The sequence below is a fragment of the Sminthopsis crassicaudata genome, chromosome 2, assembly GCF_048593235.1.
Source record: "Sminthopsis crassicaudata isolate SCR6 chromosome 2, ASM4859323v1, whole genome shotgun sequence".
NCBI lineage: Eukaryota > Metazoa > Chordata > Mammalia > Dasyuromorphia > Dasyuridae > Sminthopsis > Sminthopsis crassicaudata.
The window spans coordinates 364,764,163-364,784,452 of record NC_133618.1 but is presented as its reverse complement, the minus strand read 5'-3'; the positions used below and the strand labels follow the sequence as shown (position 1 = coordinate 364,784,452).

Below are 20,290 nucleotides of genomic sequence, written 5' to 3'. Positions count from 1 at the left end.
AAATGCTTTAAAAGGGCAAACAGTAGGTTTACTATGAGGGAGTGAAAGAGGTAGTATGGGACATTGGAATGAATGTTGGATTTGGAATCATAGATTCATATCCTACCTTTGTCATTTACTATCATTTGGTTGAGGTGCTTAAGCTCTGTTGACCTCCGTTTTCTCATATGTAAAATGAAGGGGTTAGAGTCAGTTCTCTTCTAGCTCTGGATCTTTAGTTCTATGATGAGAGGTGATTGAAGAATAGAAAGTGGTGGTCAGAGATAATTTCAAAAGTCTGAGACCTTGGAAGTAGTGTAGTTCTGGTACTCAAACAACTGCATGTGTGTGTGTGTGTGTGTGTGTGTGTGTGTGTGTGTGTGTGTGTGTATTTGTACCTATATTTATGTGTGTATATATGTTTGTGTAACTCACCCACCTCTATATATCAGGATAAGTTGACTCACTTGTATTTATCTCTCTTATATGTGCGCATAGATATATGCTAGGTGGAGGGATTTAATTTACAGTTACTAGACTATGATGGGGGTTAAACCAGAAAAGCCTCCTTAGAAGAGATAAATTAGAAGTAAAGCGTTTGAAGTATGGATAGGGAAATCTTTTGGCAGGGAGAAACAGGGAAAACATTTCTGTTTGGATCCTATGTGATTGAAGTGGAAACTGAAGTTAGGACTATGTACAATGGAAGAGAGTTGGTCAAAACAACAAATTGCCCATATTGGGATTTATGAGAAAATGATATTTAGATGGGAAAGTGAATCTTTTCTAGGCTATGAACTCCAAAAGGGCAGTTACTGGGTCTTAGTTTATCTCTGATTCTCCTACAGCATACTCCAGAACAGATCCTGTATATACATAGAAGTTATATGCATAGTAGCATTGTAGGGGAAAAAGAAGGATATTGTTAGACTTTGGATCATAGGATTTAAAACTGATAAATAATCCAGTTCAACCCCTTATTTCATAGAGGAAGTAACTGAAGCCTTGGGAAGTTAGATAACTTACCTAAGGACATGCTACACATTAGTGGCAGAGCTGGAACTAGTAATCAGGTCTTTAGTTTTAAGTCCTTTTCACTATACTATGCTATTTGTTTATCCTGCTTCATCTGGTCTACCAGGGGATTTTGAGAGGGTCCTGGGGGGAAACAAGGCTGGTGATAGTGTCTTTAAGGCAAACTGGACTTTGAGGATATAGAGGTTTGTGAAAGGAAAGATGAGGACTTGTGATTAAGAAATTTAAAGAACACACAAAATTAGAGAGCTCTTGTTTTTGAATAGGGAGATACCTATTTAAATTGAAATGATTGAACCTATATAGATTTATTTGGAGAACAAACAAAATTATTTGCTGAGGTTTATTTAGTTACTGGAGGAGAGGTGAGTTTGTCAAGTGACTTTGGATTTTTTTGGAGGTATATGGTGGTGGTGGTGTGTGATTTAGACTTTTATTCAGTATATTTCACCTTACTATAGAGGTTATCTTTCATGATCAACTCTCATTAGTAAATATCAAAAATGAATGAATGATAAAGTATGTATTCAGCACTTGCCATGTTCAGGTACTGTGTTAAGCTCTGTGTGTACAAATACAAGCAAGCCAGTTACTTCCCTCAAGTGACTTATAATCTAATGTGGAGGACAACACATAAAGGGAACCTGGAAAGAGATGGGGGTATTGTGCAAGATCATGGTGTGAAAATGATAAGGAAATGACATAGAAGTCTGCTTCTGGGCCAGATAAGGCCAAAGTTTGCCTTTCAGAATCCAGCATCCCAAGGGCAGAGTTCATGGTTTCAGTGGCAAAGGAATGGGGAAGATCCAGAATTGAGAGAATCTCACTTTCAACAATTATGGAAGGTGAAAGGAGTTGTAGTGACCTGTAGAAAGTATGATCTCTTTGTGTTTCTGCCAAGGAATTATGTATCCAAAGGCATTTTGGTTTCTCTACTAAAGAAGAAGTTAAAAGGATTGTAGGATTGCATCTCGATTCTCCCACTTATTAGGGAAGTTTAATTATACTTTGAAATAATAGAAGGTTAAAAAAAAAAGGGGGGGGGAACTGGGGAAGCTTTAGGGAATCTTGACCCATATCAAAAGGTTAGAGGATGGAAAAAATGTGACATGGAAAAGTAAAGAATAAGTACCTATTAGTCACCTACTATTTGCCAGGAGCATTTTATGAATGTTACCTCATTTGGTACTCATAGCTACCCTGAGGAGGTAGGTGGTGTTATTATCCCCATTTTATGGGTAAGGAAACTGTGACATCTTAAACTCAATAGGTTGCAAATAGAATTCATTATCTTTCCTTCTAAACCCTCCTATCTTCCCTATTACTATAGATGATCATAACATTTTTAGTCCTTCAGACTCACAACTTAGGAGTGATCCTGGATTCCTCACTATCTCTCAACCTATTCTCCTCATATTCAAGCTGGTACCACGATCTATTGATTTCACCTTTTTAGTATCTCTCAAATACACTCCCCCTTCTCTCCTCTGACATTGCTACCACTCTAATGAAGCCCTTCATCACCTCACACCCTGATTATTGCAATAACTTCATGGTGGATATGTCTGTCTCCAGTCTCTCCCCACTATAATCCATCTTTCATTCAGCTACTAAACACAGGTTTATCATGTCACCCCTTCCCTCTTCAGTAAACTCCAGTGGCTTCCTATCATCTTCAGGATCAAATAAAAAATGTGCTATATTGGGCCTTCAGAACCCTTAACTTAGCCCCTTTCTACACTCCTAGTTTTTTAATACCTTACTCCCCAAGATGTATTTCTGGATCCAGAGATCCATTTTTGAAAGTCTCTTTTCCTTTCTGACTACTGACCTTTCTGGCTTCTTTTAAGTCCCAACTGAAGTGTACCAGCTTCTATAGGAAGTGTTCCTCAACTCCTCTTAATTCCAGTGCCTTCTCTGTTAATTATTTCCTATTTATAGATTGCTATCTGTTTGCATATTTTATATGCAATTTATATATGTATGTTTGCATGCTTGTATATTTGTTTGCTGTTCCTCTTTAGATTGTAAGTTCCTTAAGGCAGGGATTATTTTTTATCTAAACTATCTTTTGCCTAGCACTTACCACCAAGCCTGAGACATAGTAGTACTTAAGAGGCAGAGATTAAGTGACATGCCCAGGGTCACACAGCTAGTACATGTCTGAGCCCAAGTTTGAATTCGAGTTTTTCTGACTCCAGATTCCTCTTAACAAATTTGAAGAAAACCATTGCTTCTATGTCATCCATTCCCCCAAATAATTGTGAGAGTAAGGACCCATGAAACTTACTAACAAAGAAAATTTGCAGCTAAAAGACCCTTTAGTCACTTCAGCTGCTTTCCCCAGTGGTTGTCCTGGACACAACTGCCAAATACGCATTTCCTCACCTCCAGCTGTGTTTTTCCCTCTCAATTAGTAATCTATTCTGATGAACTGCTATTTCTTTTCCTCTGCCTCAATTGTGAATCAGATTCCTTAGTTATTAAATGTTACTGGAGAAAGTCATATCACCATGTTGACTAGATCTTCTACAGATTTATGTCACGCAGTCTCATTTGAATTCTCACTCCTACATGGAAATATTTTTTTCCTTGATTGATTCTCCAGGAGGCTACATGTAGGGGCCATTTCACACATTCTCTTCACACTCCCAGTGTTTATTCCATCCTAATCTTTCACAATAAGCATCTGCTTTGCTGAGATGATCCATTTTAGCAAAGATGATCCATTATGAATTATTCTCTCTCTTGCTCTATACTTCAAATTCTTTCTACAATATCACCCACTCTCTTCCCTTCTTCTAGTCTCTGAGAAAGGTGTGGTCCTCCGCTTTCCCAAGGCTAACATGCTATTTGTGCCTTGGTTACATCTTAAGAAGCAATAACTTCTTGTGCTCTAGGTAATACGTCCTTTATGTAGTGGAAAGTGTCTTGGCTTTGGAACCAGAAGGCTTTCAAACCCAACTTTAAGTACTTATTGTGTGACCATGGAAAAACAACTTCATTCCTCTGGGCTTCAGTTTTTTCATTTTTAAAAAGAGGGTTGGATTAGAATCCCTATGAGATTCCTTTCATTTCTCTATATCAGATATATGATCCTGTTCTCTTATTATGAATAACCATTATAGTATTAGGAGATGTTAAGAGATGAGAAATGATGGTTGATTTCTGGCTCTTTGCAAAGCATACTGATGCCATTGTTTGTCAACTTGATGCTAATATTGGAGAGCTTTATAGATCTAGACTGTGAGAAGGAGTCTCTCTCAAGACTTGAAAAATTGGACAAATACCACCCACTTTTGGTGATGTATTTGAGACTAAGCAATAATACCAAAAATAAAATAAAAAATCATCACTAGGAATGATGAAATTTTGAGCAATAAATGGAAGAGCTTAAAGGATCTAGGAGATGACTTGAATTTTTGTTTTCATTTGAAAATGGGGGCTTTAGAAGAGTGATTAAGGTCTTGGAAGTAAAGGGCTGGTTAAGAAGATATTGTCTATGAATGATGAGATTTATATTGAGGGCAAGAGGAAGATTACAGACAAAAGATTAATGCTTGGGATAGAGACATGGTTGACAAAACTCAGCTGAATGGGGAAAAAAATGCCTAGCAGTTGAAATTCAAGAGTTATAAGAAAATTGTAAGAAAGCTTTCAGCAATTTAGTTTTCAAGCACATATATTACTGAAAAAATGAACAAATAAACTGGCAAATGTGATTGTTAAGAATGTTGCTGGAAAGATTTTGGAAAGATTAAGAAGAATGGACAAAGTCCAAATTTTCAAAAAAAAATAAAAAGTCAACTAGTGAGCTTGACTATTTTCTGAGACAATTCTATAACATTATTAAAGAGAATTTGAGTACATCTAGAAAGGGAATCAATCATCATTAAGTGCTAAAATGGCTTCAATTCCTTTTTTGGGGGGAATAGAGCTACTAGATCAATATATCAGAAAAAAGGTGATAGAAATTACTTATGCGTTAGAAAGCCTTTGACAGAGTTTTTTTGTGCCATTTTTGTATCAAAGTGGAGAAATGTCGACTAAAAGATAGTTTCCATAGGAGACTTGGAAGCAGTTGAAGGATCAGATCCAAAGAAGAATCATTAATAATTCACTGTTAACTTGGAGAGAGGGCACTAGTGCAGTATCTGTCCTTAGCGTTATGCTATTTAACATTCTTATAGGTCACTTGATTAAAGCATAGGTTGTATACATATCATATTTCTAGACAGTATGATGTTGGAAGGAATAGCTAATCTATAGATCCTAAAAGATATTGATGGACTAGAGCAATGGGTCAAATCTAATAAGATAAAATTTATTAGCAGTTGTGATAGGAGCAGTATCTTTTTTTTTTTTTTTAATAGTTTTTATTTACCAGATACATGCATGGTTAATTTTACAACACTGACAATTTCCAAACCTTTTGTTCTAATTTTTCCCCTCCTTCCCCTCTCCCCGATGGCAGGGGGACCAATACATGTAAAATATGTTAGAGTATAAATTAAATACAATATATGTATACATGTCCAAACAGTTGTTTTGCTGTACAAAAAGAGTTGGACTTTGAAATAGTATACAATTAGCCTGTGAAGGAAATCAAAAATGCAGGTGGACAAAATTAGAGGGATTGGGAATTCTATGTAGTGGTGCATAATCATCAGTAGGAGCAATATCTTAACCCCTCTGTAGGTTAGACTAGTTTGTCCTTAAAATGTATTAGAACATACCTGGAGATTTGGTTGGGGTCAAGGGTCTAAGAGCTCATATTCTTGATGTCACTTCATAGTCTAAATATAAAGCAGCTCTGAGGATTTGAGGTGGGGGCTGGGGAGTGTCTCAGAATGTTTTTCCTGGTTGATGGATGTAGATAAAGCAAGCCAGGAAGTTTCCGCTGAATCTACTAGAGGTGTCCTCAATGCCTTTCCTCATTGCATATCCTCCACCTTGACTAAGAAAATCTTTTTTTGTTAACTGATCTATAAGTGTCTCATTTTGTTCCAGTATTGTACGTATAAACTGTGAGGGATCTGGCCAGAGTCAAGTTCAGTACAGGATAACTGGCATAATCTTGCCAGATTGGAATATGAGGAGTTTGTTGAAGTGGTCAATGGACTGTGTGGAGGAAGGTGAGAAGGACTGGCCTTCCTACTTCTGGTACTGCTTCTGATGATGTTTCCAGAAATGGTGGTTCCTTACTATGAAATAACTCCATACCTGGGAAATTGGAGAGTGAACTATCTGTGACTGTTCAATAAAAAAAGAATGATATATTTATTCTCCGTGTCCTTGGGAACTGTACGCTGGTACCTTCGCCGTGTCCTTGGGAACTGTACGCTGGTACCTGCCCCTGGCCTCCTATTGGGGCTTGGGGGGGAGTAGAGGGGAGAGACAATAGAAAACAATACAACACAAAGCAAAGGCCAGTTATGCTATCCCCCATGTGAAGTAGTCATTTATACTGGGTTAGAGAAATGTAATCAGGACCCAACATCATGCTATCTGGAAATCTGATAAATATGTCACCTATGGCTCTTCCCTTATTACTTATAAGAATGTTCGACAACATTGGGGTAAGAACAGATATTCCACTTGTACCCTCCTTCCAAGTTGACAGTGAGTCATTAATGATTTTGGGTCTGATCCTTTAACTGCTTCCAAGTCCACTGACAGCTATCATTTAGTCCACATTTCTCCGCTTTGGCCAAAAGAATGGCATGTGCTAATCTAGTATAATTATTTTCAAGGTCCAAGTTTTTAAACCTGCATCTTATTTTTCCCCAGTTACATTTAAACAATTTTAACATCTTTGTAAAACTTTGAGTTCCAAATTCTCTCCCTCCTTCCCTTCCTCCCTTTATTGAGAAGGTAAGCAATTTGATGTAGTTTATACATGTATAGTCATGCAAAGTGTATTTCTATATGTTGTAAAAGAAAATGTAAACCAAAAAAAAAAAAAAAAAACCTCAAGAAAAATAAAGTTGTTTCAATCTGTATTCAGACACCATCAGTTCTTTATCTGTGGATGAATAGCATTTTTCATAATAAGTCTTTCAGACTTTGTCTTTAGACCATTATATTGCTGAGAATGATGAGATCTAGAATTGGGCTACCTAAATGAAATTAGGGTTAATTGAGTCCTAGTGGCAGGTTCGGAGTATAGAGAGTCAAATGGAGCTCCTCTGCAACCCCTTTGGATTCGGCACAAGGATACAGAGTTAAATGAGATCTAGTAGTGGCGCAAGAGTCCCCTGTAAAGGAATTTACAGACCTGAAAACCTAGATTGATAAAAGAGGTTTATTGTGGGGTTTAGTTAGTAAAAGGTGAAGGAACTTTCAATTAGGGGTCCTTCAAGAGCAGAGAACTCAGATCCCAGGTACATTTCCTTAACCCCAACATAAAGAACTGCAGTTTCCACATGGATACTGACCTGGAGGAGGCTCTGACTTTTTGCTTTTTGTACTGTGTTGTGTCATTCCCCAGCATAGAAGGACAATCAGGTGCCATTAGTACCAGCACCTAAGCCCCTGATAAATATGAGAAGGCAATAGCAGTGATGGCTTGAAACAAGCTTTTGCATGGAGTAGAGTAAGGAGGACAATCAGGACTGCCATAGTGGGGCAGAGTTAGAAGGGCCACCCAGCAGGGGCCGGGCAGTGGTGCTCAGGCCCTCAGTCTCAGATAAAGGCTGAAGAGATCAGGTCTCAGTAGTAGCAGTTGTCCTGCTCTGGAGCTGGGAGTAGCAGTTGATAGAGCTAAGTAATAGATAGAGACGTGGGTCCTGGGACGCTGACTGAGGCTAGGGGACAGTGGGCACCATCTGCAATGGCTCTATCAGCTCCCAGAAAGCAGGAGTAGAAAGAGTACTTACTGGAATATACAGTAAAAACAAAAGGCAAGCCCTTTGATTATTATAATGTAAAACTGATGAGCTCTACATTGCTGTTAGTACAATACTCAATGATATCTTAAGATTATTACTTAGGAAGGGCTTAAAGGTGACCAAAGGTTGGGAGAGAGATGGCTTCATGGCATCAAGAGAGAAGGAAGAGCAATCACTTTTTAGAAGTCTCTCATGGGACAAAGATTTAATATTCTTAATTTCTAGGGGAGGGGGGTGTCATCTAGTGGGCCAGGGAACACTAAGTGGTTAGTGATATGTTTGTTAACTAACTCATTGATTGGTACAGGACAATTGTCCTTGACCTTCAAAAAGGATTGATGACTTCAGGAAATGTCATCATCTTTCCTATAGATGCTATTCCTGTTTATAGTCACTTTTTAAAAATATATATTTTTTGAGAGACCCCCTTTGAACTGCAATGATTTAGCATCACCCACCACGTGGATCTGCTCATTTAGATCTGGGACTCAATCTTTCCTGAGACTTTCATATTCAGTTATTCTTTCAGGGAATTCTTATATTATTTCATTAGTTTGATAAGCATGTATTTGATAAGCAAGTACTACTTACATGTACTGTGTTAAGTTTTGAGAATACCAAGAAAAGCAAAACAAAACAAAATAATTCCAAAACCCAGTTCCTGATTTTAAGGAGCTCACAGTCTAGTAGGGGAGATAGTAAGCAAATAAAACTTTTACAAACAAGATAAATTGGAGATAATCATTGTGGAAGGCACTTAGGAGGATCAGAAAAGTCTCCTTGAAGAAGGTGCGATTGTAGCTGAGAGCTGAAGGAAGCAGGGAAGACAAGAAGTAGAGATGAGGTAGTAGAGTATTCCAGAAATGAGGAATGGCAGGAGTCTGGAGATATAGGGTATCTTGTATAAGAGAGCAGATTCTACTATCTCTGGATCATAAACTATGTGTCCGTAAGTAAGGTGTAGGAAGACTGGAAAAGGCAGGAGCAGCCAGGATTTTATATCCAGACCTGATGATAACAGGGAGGCATTGAAGTTTACTGCATAGGGAGATAACATGGTCAAAGCTGCACTTTAGGAAGATTGTTTTGACTGGAATAGAGTGGGGAGAAACTGGAGCCAGAGAGCAACCAGATCACCACACTTAATAACCTAATTACCAGAGCCTGGACTGAAGTGATGGCAGTTATCACAGTCTGAAGCTGACAACTGATGAGATTAGGCAGTCAAGAGATGGCAATGAGAAGTTGGAGACAATATCTAGATTAAGACAGCTTATATGATCGGGAGGGTTTGGGGGAAAGATGAGTTTTCCTCCGGATTGGGGTCTTCCAGCCTATCTCAGTCTTTTACCTCTCTTTTGTGTGTTATCTCCTTCTATTAGACTATAAACTCCTTGTGGACCCAGACTATCTTACTTTTTCTTTCTATTTCTACTTTATTTAGTTTCTTTCTATTTCTACTTTATGTATTTAGTACCCTGCCTACCGCTTGGTAAGTACTTGATAAATTCTTGTTTCCTTCCTTTACAATCTTAGCTGCCTGAGATTGAATTGAGAAATATTTACATTATACCTATCAGAGATGGGAATTTGAACCCTTCTTCCTGACCTCAGGGCTTCTACTGTTTGTAATATGTTATACTGCCTATAATTATAGTTATTCTAGATTACAATGGAAACTAGTGTTCTTTCAAGATAGCTACAGGGTTTCCTGATTCACCCAAAGGGCTTTTGAAGTGCCTTCACTTTTAGGATTCTATGACTGTATGCTACTTTACAAAACTCTAGGCCAGTGGTCCTCAAACTTTTTAAATAGGGTCCAGTTCACTGTGCCTCAGACTGTGGGAGGGCTGGACTACAGTAAAAACAAAACCTCACACTCTGTCTCCTCCCCTCAGCCCATTTGCCATAACCCAGCGGGCCACATAAACGTCCTCAGCAGGCCACATGTGGCCCAAGGGCCATAGTTTGAGAACCCCTGCGTCTAGACCATTGGAAACTTATCCTACCTAGCTTTGTGTAAAACATCCCTTTAGTGTGCTCCCTTTTGTGCAATGGGGATTGGAGGCCAGGAAAGGCCAGAGATTCACAGTTTCTGTGAAAACCAGCTTAGAATTAAATTTCACCCTTGGGTCTAGGTTCTTTCTGAATCAGTCAGCCATCATTGAGCATCTACTGCAAGCCCAGCATTGTGCTAAGTGCTAGGGATAGAAAAAGAAGCCCTCAAGGAGCTTATTATGTGGGTATAGGGACAGGCTTGGTAATTTCTTCTATACCTTCTATTTTAATATTCCATGAAGTTTATGAGTAGTAGCCTTATTATGGAAACTGGATGTAGTGAGAAGAGACCTGGTCTGGGAGTTCAGATACTGGATTTGAATCCCTGCCACATATGTGATCTTGGACAAATCTTTTCTCTCCTTTGTAAAATAAAAGAATCAAGCTAATTGACCTTTGAGGACACATGAAGCTCTAAATCTATGATTTTGTGATTTATATTTATGTAAGGTTCATAGAATTGTAGATTTAGGACTGGAAGACAGCCAAGTTACAGAACTGAGGTTCAAACCTAGGGCCTCTATCACAAATTCATCCATATTTCACTATTAGAAATGATGATTTCCTCTTGATTTATCAATTGCCCAATGGGGAGAAATAAGGGAAAAATTAAGTGTCATTAATTTATTCATCTTGTCTTTTCTAAGCTCCCATCTTCATTGAGCCCTTTTCTTAGCTTTGCTCTGGGTAAGATTGTGAAGGAACAGATGAGGTCCAGTCTTCAGTGAGCACAGGTTTTGGGGAGACAAAAGGAACAGAACAAATGAGACCTGTCCTCTGGGAGCTCATCTGGGAGCTGGGGAGATGGGAGGGAACACACTCACGATATAGAAAAAAAAAAAAAAAGAGGGGAATCGATCCTTGAATCTGCTTGTCCTTGGGAGCTCATTGGGAAGCTCTTTGGGAAATTGGAAGGAGAACGATCCCACTCCTGACCTCAAGGAGCTTATATTACCTACGTTAGAAACAGACAAGGAATTCAGTGTATCATACAAATAAAAAAATGGAAGCCTAAGTGATAATAAAGATTCAGAGGATTGGTGCTAATTATGCTCAAGGAGGGCTTCTGGGAGAAGATGAATTTATAGCAGAATTTCCAAATATGTTCATAATGTGTATGGAAAACTCAGGGTATCTGAACTACATGTTCTAATTTTGTGGGAGAGAACTGGGCTCTGAGTTTACCACATCCTTTTATCTCCTGCTTGGCACTCTTATGGGTCCCTGATTGTAGTGGAGTAGAAAGCCTTGAATTTGCATTCTGAGGACCAGTTTGAATTCTAACTCTGCTCTTTGGCACATCTCTTAGCTTTACAAGCCACAGGGTTTTCATCTATAAAAATAGGTTGAACTTGGATGATCCTTTCCAACATTGAATCCCATAATATAATTCCCATTTATATATAGCACTTTAAAGTTTATAAAATGCTTTTCTTGAAAGTTCAAAGAAATAATAGTAGAAGTATTATTATCCCCATTATATAGATGAAGTTGAAGCTTGTGAAGAAAATGATTTGCCAGTGGTTTAGTAGTATGAAATGGAAGAGTCAGAATTTGTCCCTAGATGATCTGACTAGTACAAGTTCAACACTCTTCACATCTTGCAGCTGCCTATATTCTTGAAATTTTGGACTTGCTTACCCTAAAGCTCACCAGCTGTAGAGTACAAATGGGTTACAATCAGTAACAAGATGTGCATGCAGATTCTTTTACTAAATTGTGCCCATGGCATGAATGTTTGCTGGAATATACAATGTGGCTCTTTATACTGTGGTATGATAAGCGGCTTTGCTTATCGGGAATGGGTCATGTGAACTCACTAATCACACTGTGATTGAAGACTTAGAAATTTCAAATAGTGCAGGTAGATTTTCTTTTCTTTTTTTAAAATTTCTTAAAAAAAAAAAAAAAAATATATATATATATATATATATATATATATATATATATATATATATATATATAGCTTTCCAAAATACATGCAAAGATAGTTTTTAACTTTCACCCTTGCTTGTGTTCCAAATTTTTCCCCTTTCCTTACCCCTCCTCCTCCCTTAGACAGCAAATAATCCAATATATGTTAAAGATGTGCAATTTTTCTAAACATATTTCCACATGATGCATAAGAAAAATCAGCTCAAAAAGGAAAAAAAAAAATGAGAGAAAAAAAGCAAGTAAATATCAACAAAAAAGGTGAAAATAGTGTCTTGTGATCCACATTCAGTATCCCCAGTCCTCTTTCTGGATACAGATGGCTCTCTCCATCACAAGTCTATTGGAATTGGCTGGGTGGGTGGATCTTCAAGGGTTATTTATTGTTTTTGGAATAATAAGAACCTCAGAAGCATAAATTCAGAATTGAACAGAATTGAGCTTGGACCAAGAAGTCAGGAGATCTGGGTTCTGCCATTTACTTCCTTTATGATGTTATTAAGGCACTCCCCCTTTCTGGGTCTTAATTAACCCTGGAGGAAGAAGGAGGAAGGCTGGATCTGATGGTCCACAGGGGACTCCTTAGCACTCATATTCTATGAGTCTGTGAACAGTGACCTTGTAAGGATTGTTAGTATCCTCAGGGGTAGATCATTCAACAATAATAATAGCTAATATTCATTCACTTACTATGTGTCAGGCATTGTGCTAAGTTCTTTACAGATACCTCATTCAATCCTTACATCAACCCTTCAAGGTAGATGTTGTTATTATCCCCATTTTACAGATGCAAACAATCTGCCCAGAATCACTAGTGAACCTGAACTTGAACTTAGGTCTTCCTGTTACAAGCTCAGAACCACATATCCTGTGCCAGCTACCTTTCACCAACCATGAGTGTGTATGTTAGATGTTTGCCCCCTGGCTTAAGCTATAGTTGCCCATTTTCATTTAAAATAAATGGGTGCCATATTTCAGGAAGGATGGAAACAAACTACATATATATGTAATAAATAACCACATTTATTTTGTAAAATCTGGATAAAATGGATATGTCCCTATTGTAGGAGCAATCTTGCTATTTTAGAGTTTAGGGTTTTAGAGGCTTCTTTATATAGACATTCTATGCAGTATCATAGAACCATTGCATTTCAGAGCTGGAAGGGAGCTTGTAGGTCTCTGGTTCAAACATATACCCACCCCCTACCTTGCCTTCCCTATTATTCTCACTCTACTCTACCTCTCTCAGCATACTCAGTAAAGCTTATTCAGGTTCTGCTGAAAGATCCCCACCCACCTCTGAGACCTTGTAGCCACAGGTCTGACCCTGTTCCTCCATTTTTTCCCATTCAGTAAACTCAGTGGCCCCCTATTAATTTCAGAGTCAAATATAAAATTCTCTCTTTGCATTATAGCCCTTCATAACCAGTCCTTCCCAACCTTTCCTATCAGACATAAATTCTTCCTGATGTTGAGCTCCATCCAATATGGTTGGCTGGCTGAGTGCAAATGTACATACGTATATATACAAATATTCATATAGCAGATAGCTGAACCTAGAATCAGGAAAATGTGAGTTCACATCTGGCCTTAGACATTTACTAAACTACCTATGTAACCCTGAGCAAGTCATTTTAACTATGCCTCAGTTTCCTCATCTGTAAAATGATCTGGAGAAGGGAATGTCAAACCACTCTAATATTTTTGTCCTAAAAACTCCAAGATGGGCCACAAAGAGAGATGGCTGAAAAACAAAAAAAACAAATGCAATGAGAAAAAGAGCAGGAGATTTGGAATCAGAGGATCTGGTTCATATCCTGACTATTTCTACCTTTGTGACTTTAAACAAATTTTTAAACTCTCTGGATTTCAATTTTCTGATGCAAAAATATGAGGGTCCAGATCAGGTGACCTCTGAGGCAGTGAATCTGTGCTCTTGTGGGAAAAATTACAACAACAACAGAATTGTTTTTATTTTTATCTGTGCCGAGTCCTGGATGGGCCTTTAAGTAGAGCTTATTAGCAAGTTTCTGGGCTCCTTCTTGTAACTAGCCTTTTTTGGGAAGGCAGATTCCTTTGATGACCAGTCAAAACAAACAGAATTAGAAGAGGGTGGCTAGAACCAACAAGCCAGCGAGCTTTTTAAAATTCAAACAGTCCTACCTTTAAGAGGGTAACCATTGTTTAGTTTTACCTGTTACCTGGGTGAGGAAACCCAAACGGGGTTGGAGAAGACAGTTTATATAATAAAGACCTTGAGTGAATAGCCCAATATGAGTCAACAGTGCTGACATGGCAACCAAGTAAACTAATGTGATTTTTATTGAATTCAATTTGCTAGGAGCACCTATTAATCTTGCAGAGCAGTCACTGATATGTACTGAAGCCTCCTATACTGATGAAACCACAGGTCTGGTCTGAAAAACAAGATGTCTTGCCATGATGCAAAACATAATAGCAGATACAGAAAGAGGGCCTGCTTCAGTCAGAAAAATCACTAGCTGTTTGACCTTAATACCCCTTTTTCTCTGAGGGTGTGAAGCAGTTGCTAATCTGAGTTGGTAATAGGAATTTTTTCACTGAGATTTCTTCCTCTTAATGAAATCACAGTATAGCCTCTGCTTCTACTTGCCTTCCCAGCAGGTAGGTGGAGCAGTGTATAAAACCACTGGGAGCAGGCCCTGAGTTCAAATCCAGCATCAGACACTAACTATGTGATCCTGGACAAGTCATTCAATCTGCTTAATTCAGTTTCCTCAATTATGAAATAGACACAATAATAGCACCTATTTATATGAATGTTATGGAATATTATTGTTCTATAAGAAATGATCATCGAGATGATTTCAGAGAGGCCTGAACTGATACTAAGTGAAATGAGCAGAACCAGGAGATCATTGTACATGGCAACAGCAAGATTATACGATGATCAATTCTAATGGACCAAGGAGTGACCAAAGGTTGAACAAGGTCACTGGTATCATCTTAGTTGTACTTTAGGAAGATGATTTTGGTAGGTCTTTGGAGGATAGTTGGAGAAGAGGCTGAAACTGGGAGTCCAATTAGGGAAATTGTTGCAAGGAACATGTGATGAGAACCTGGACTAAGTCTGGCCTCAAATAGACCATGTAAATGGAGTGAAGGGAACCAATATGTCGTGACAATCTTAGACTTAAAAGAGATCTTAAAGGCCAATTAGTCCAACTATCTTATTTTATAGATAGTGAAACTGAATCCCAGAGAGGGTGACCTATCAAAGATCATATGTGTAATAAGTGACAGAACCCAGAACTGAATCTGGATCTTTTGCCACAGTCAGTGTTTTTCCCATGGTACTATGTTGCTGAAAGAGATAGATTCGACAAAACATCGCCATTGATTGGATATTGAGAAGTGGGAATGGGAGAAGAGGAAGAATAGAAGAAGAAATCAAAGTTACAAGCCCAATGTTGGAAATTTGGGTTAAAGATGGTTGTTCCCCAAACAGAATTGGGAAAATTTGGAGGAGGGTTAATTGAAAGGAAAGGAAATTAAAAAGCAGGAGTATCCCTTTTTCCATTTTAGAGACTTGGTTTCTTAATGGAACTTATGCAATTTCAAATCATATGAAGAAAATGAATTCTGTTTTAGAGAATGGTGTTCCTATAAACATCTATGTAATTGGACATGTACAGCAGGTGATGTGAGACTGGAATTTAGATAGAGATTAGGGCTAGTTAGAAATATTTTTGAGTCAACTGCATAGATAATAATTAGACCTTGGAAACTGAGGAGATGAAAAAGGAGCCTAGGACAGAAGGTTGGGGAACATTTAACAGTTAGTAGAATGGGAGACAGATGATGATTCAACAAAGAGAGAGAGCAGTCAGATAGGAAGAGAGCCAGGAAAAAAATGTTACAAAAACCAAGGGAAGAGAGAACATCTAGGTGGAAGGGCTGTTCAACAGTGTTAAAAAGTTAAGAAAGATCAGGAAGGAGAAGGACTAATTTGGGAATCATCACCGACCTTGGATAGAATGATTTCAGTCAAGAAGTGGAGTTGGAAGCAAAAATTTCAAGAGATTGAGAAATGAATAGGATATGATGAAATATAATCTCATCTGGCTTTGTCCTAAGAGTTAGGCTGTAGACAAGAGAAGAAATATGAGGATATCTTGAGGGGATAAAGTTGAAGGGAGTCAAATAAAATTTTTGAGGATAGTGGTGACTGGGTTGTGTTTATGGTATGGGCATAGAAAAGAAGAGCTCTAATAGTCACTTTCTTATCTCCAAAGGGACAGACTTTTCTTGGGAGACTGAGGGGAATACAAGAATATAAGTTGGATTGGCAAGAAGGATCATTCTTTTTCTGATAAGTAGAGCAAATGTGGAAAAATTGAGTGATAATGTTCCGAAGTATAAAAATAACCTAAAAATAAGAGGGGAAAGTGTTTTAAGGACTCCATCTTTGACCATCCTCGTGAGTCTCTTGCCTTCATCACTCCTCCACTGAGACCAAGGACTTGGGTTGGTCCTGAGGTCCTCCAGAGAGCTAATCTGGACAGTATATTTTAATATCCCCGGTTTGGGGGCTCTAGAAAGCAACGTATGTTTTATCACCTCAACTTGGGGGCTTTATAAAGCACACTACATTTTGGTGCCTAAATAGAGAAGAGGAAGGACATCAGTCTCCTCATCAAAATAGCTGACATTTACAAAGGGCTTTAAAATTTGCAAAGTGCTTTACATCTAAATACACATACATATACCTATGTATATATCTATAATATATATACATAGACATGTATCTGAATAATATATTTACATACACACATGCAAGTTGATCCTTACAATAATTTTGAGAAGCACAGTTTTATTATTATCCCTATTTTACAGAAGAGGAAACTGAGGCTGGCAGTGACTTGCCTAGGATCACACAACTAGTAAGTATCTGAAGCAAGATTCAAATTCACCATCCTGACTCCAAGTCCAACACTATCTACCAAGCCACCTAGTCTCTACTTTCTTTTCTTTAAAAAAAAAAAATGTCAGTAGTATTGTATTTTTCCATATGCATATAGTTTTCAGCATTCATTTTTGTAAGACTTTGTGTACTAATTTTTCTCCCTCCTTCCCTTACCTCCCTAAGACAGCAAGTAATATGATAAAGTCTTTTATTTTCTTTCTTTTCTTTTTTTTTTAATATAAAACTTTTTTTAATTTTCAAAACACATGCATGAATAGCTTTCAACATTCACCCTTGCAAAACCTTATGTTCCAATTTTTTTTTCCTCCCTCTCTCACTCCCTCTCAGAGATGGCAAGTAATCCAACATATGTTAAACATGTGATTCTTCTGCACATATTTCAACAATTATCTTGCTGCATAAGAAAAATCAGATCAAAAAGGGAAAAAAATGAGAAAGAAAACAAAATGCAAACAAACAATAACAACAAAAAGGGAAACTACTATGTTGTGACTTACATTCAGTCTCCATAATTCTCTCTCTAGGTCCAGATGGCTCTCTTCATCACAAGACCATTGCTATTGACCTGAGTCACCTCACTGTTGAAAAGTAGCTTTTTATTTTTCAAAACACATGCAAAGACATTCACTCTTGCAAAACCTTGTTCCAAATTTTTCTCCCTTTCTCCCTCTTCTATACAGCAAGTAATCCAATATAGATTAAACATGTGTAGTTCTTCTAAACATATTTCCATATTTGTCATGTTGTACAAAAAAAAAAAATGAACAAAAGGGGAAAAAGCCATGAAAAAGAAAAAACAAACTAACAACAATCACAAAAAGTGAAAATACTATACTTCGAGCCTCATACAGTCTATATAGTTCTATGATTGAATGCAGATGGCATTTTCCATAACAAGTCTGTTGAAAATTGTAGCCTCTACTTTCTCAGTAAAATAGGAATTGAGACTTTATTCGAAGAAGGAAGGGGAAATGTAGAAAGCTAGAGAAGAAATTTGGAATAGTCACCACTAGGAAGAGTGTAATAGAGAATCAGTCATTGAACAATGAAGATTATAGGGCAGCAGTGAAGACCTAGTTGAGATTAGACAATGAATATCAGTCTATAGTGGACCAAGCCTCAGCAAGGTCATGTGACTTTCTCTAACAGCCTTCAAAAGCTATAGACTAGGAGCAGAGGAGATAGGTTGGTGGAGGTAACCATTACTAGCACTTAGCAAGCCCTGAGTAGTGATAGGACAAGGGGAAAAGGAGTAGAGGAGATTGAGATTGTGTATGTAAAGAGTTTTTTTTAACCTTAAGTAGTTATATAAATATAAGCTAATCTTATTGAGATATGAGGAAGAATGGCTTGGGTATCTAAACGAACCTCCCAACTAAGATCTGAATAGGATGATCCATAGGAGTGAACTTCAGAGGAAAAGAAGGCTGAATAATGGTGGCAAATGGATGGATGATCTGGAAATGGTAGTGAGGAACGAGGAGCCCTGACCTATTATTTTGGGGTTCTGAAAGAAGTTATACCTGATGCTAAAGAGGGTGACTAGGGATATAGTAGAGAAACTGCACAAATTCCAGGGAGAAACCAGGTCTCCAGGATGGGGAAGGTGATACTCCTGTTCTCTTTTGATCTTGTCACCAATTTTGAACCTACATATTCAGAAGGAAGGATTTCAGTCACCCTAGGGACACAGCCAAAGGTTGGTTGCCAGGATGTTGAGAGGACTAGAGGCTATGGGTTATGAAGAACAAGTGAAGTAATGCTTTCTGTAGGGAAGAAGAGGTCCTCTAGGCTGATACCCAAATTAGAGAGGTCTGGAGATGGGAAAGGATGGTGGACAATAGCCATGGCTGGCTGGCCAGCATAAAGGGTGTTGTCAGGGTTGATGATGGAGCTGGTTCCGAAATGCTTTCCCTTAGCTCAAACTTGGAGGTTCCTCACTCGGCCTTGGTTTAAGATCCCTCTGTGCAATCATCCTGGAAAAGTATTTTGAATTGAGTCTGACTTAGGGTAAGGGGGAAATGCTCGGAAATAGATGGTTTTGAGCATAGCCAGATTGGGAGCAAGGTTTCTGCTACAGATTATAAAATCTCCCTTAGCAGGAGTAGCATTTTATCTTCTATGGGAATTTATAGGGCAAACACCACCCAGCTACCCCTGAGGCATAGACCTCCTGGAAACTCTATGAGGTTAAGCAGGCAGAGGGACAGAGCTTTGGGAGGCTTCAAGCAGATATTGGTGTGGCCTCAATTTATACTGCTACACAGCTATCTGTGGAGTAGCATTTTATCTTCTATGGGAATTTATAGGGCAAACATCACCCAGCTACCCCTGAGGCATAGACCTCCTGGAAACTCTATGAGGTTAAGCAGGCAGAGGGACAGAGCTTTGGGAGGCTTCAAGCAGATATTGGTGTGGCCTCAATTTATACTGCTACACAGCTATCTGTGGTGTAGCTGATAGAGCCAGTTTTGCAATCAGTTTGGCTTGAGTTCAAGTCCTGTGGGGGACTTGGGGAAATCAATTCTTCTTTTAGAGTCCTAGGCAAATGTCCAAGATCCTGCATTGCTGAGCAGTTGATGATCCAAATTCCTAATAGTAGCCAGCATTTATGGAGCATTTTAAAGTTTGCACGGTGTTTTCCAAATATTAACTCATTTGATCCTTGCAACAACCTTCTGAGGTAGATGGGATTATCATTCCTATTTTACAGGTAAGGAAACTGAGGCTGAGATAAGTTAAGAGAATTGGCCAGGGTTACACAGATAGTGTCTGAGGCTGGCATCTTCCTAAATCCAAGCTCAGCACTCTTGAGCTCCACTGTATCACCAGCCGTGTCCCCTCATGGAGTTGGAGTTTCCTCTCGGGAAGTTCATGCCAGTGAAATTACATGAGTGATTGGGGGGAGAAAACACCTAAATATCTGTGAAAAGAGTTCCGATCTAGAGGTAGAACAGATGGGTTCTAGTTCTGTTTCTTCTACCAGATTGCTTTGTGATGTTGAGTAAATCACTTGTTCCTTCTGGACCTCAGTTTCTTCCTGTATAAGTTGAGGAATTCTTGGTCATATTGACACTTTAGCACCATTTTTAGAGATTATGGAGAAAGAATGCTGCAGGGTTTTTGGTGTCATGTATTGAGAAGAGCAATTTTCAGAACAGAAAATCAGGGCTACTCAATCGTTTCAGGAAAGTTGGGAGACAGAATGGGAAGGGTCTGTTTTGGGGGAATAAATGGGTCTGACTCTCTGTTTCCCTCCCTTCTTCCTCAGTCTCGAAGTGTGGACAAGCAGCATGCAGTCATCAACTATAACCAGGACAAGGATGAACACTGGGTGAAGGATCTTGGCAGCTTAAATGGGGTGAGTTGGCATTTGGCTCCACCTTCCCTGAGGACTGAAGTCTGTTTTGCTTCCTTTTCCTCCAGGCCC

General features: G+C 38.5%; 1 protein-coding gene across 3 annotated transcripts in view; it reads left to right on the top strand.

Annotated features, from left to right (window-relative positions):
* The window catches only part of CEP170B (centrosomal protein 170B), a 107,649-nt gene that overhangs the window by 25,095 nt on the left and 62,264 nt on the right, over positions 1–20,290 (top strand). For all 3 annotated transcript variants that reach the window (XM_074291034.1, XM_074291032.1, XM_074291033.1), the window contains one exon: positions 20,132–20,221. In XM_074291034.1, the coding sequence (XP_074147135.1) occupies positions 20,132–20,221 (90 nt within the window). The remainder of the gene's footprint in view (positions 1–20,131; positions 20,222–20,290) is intronic.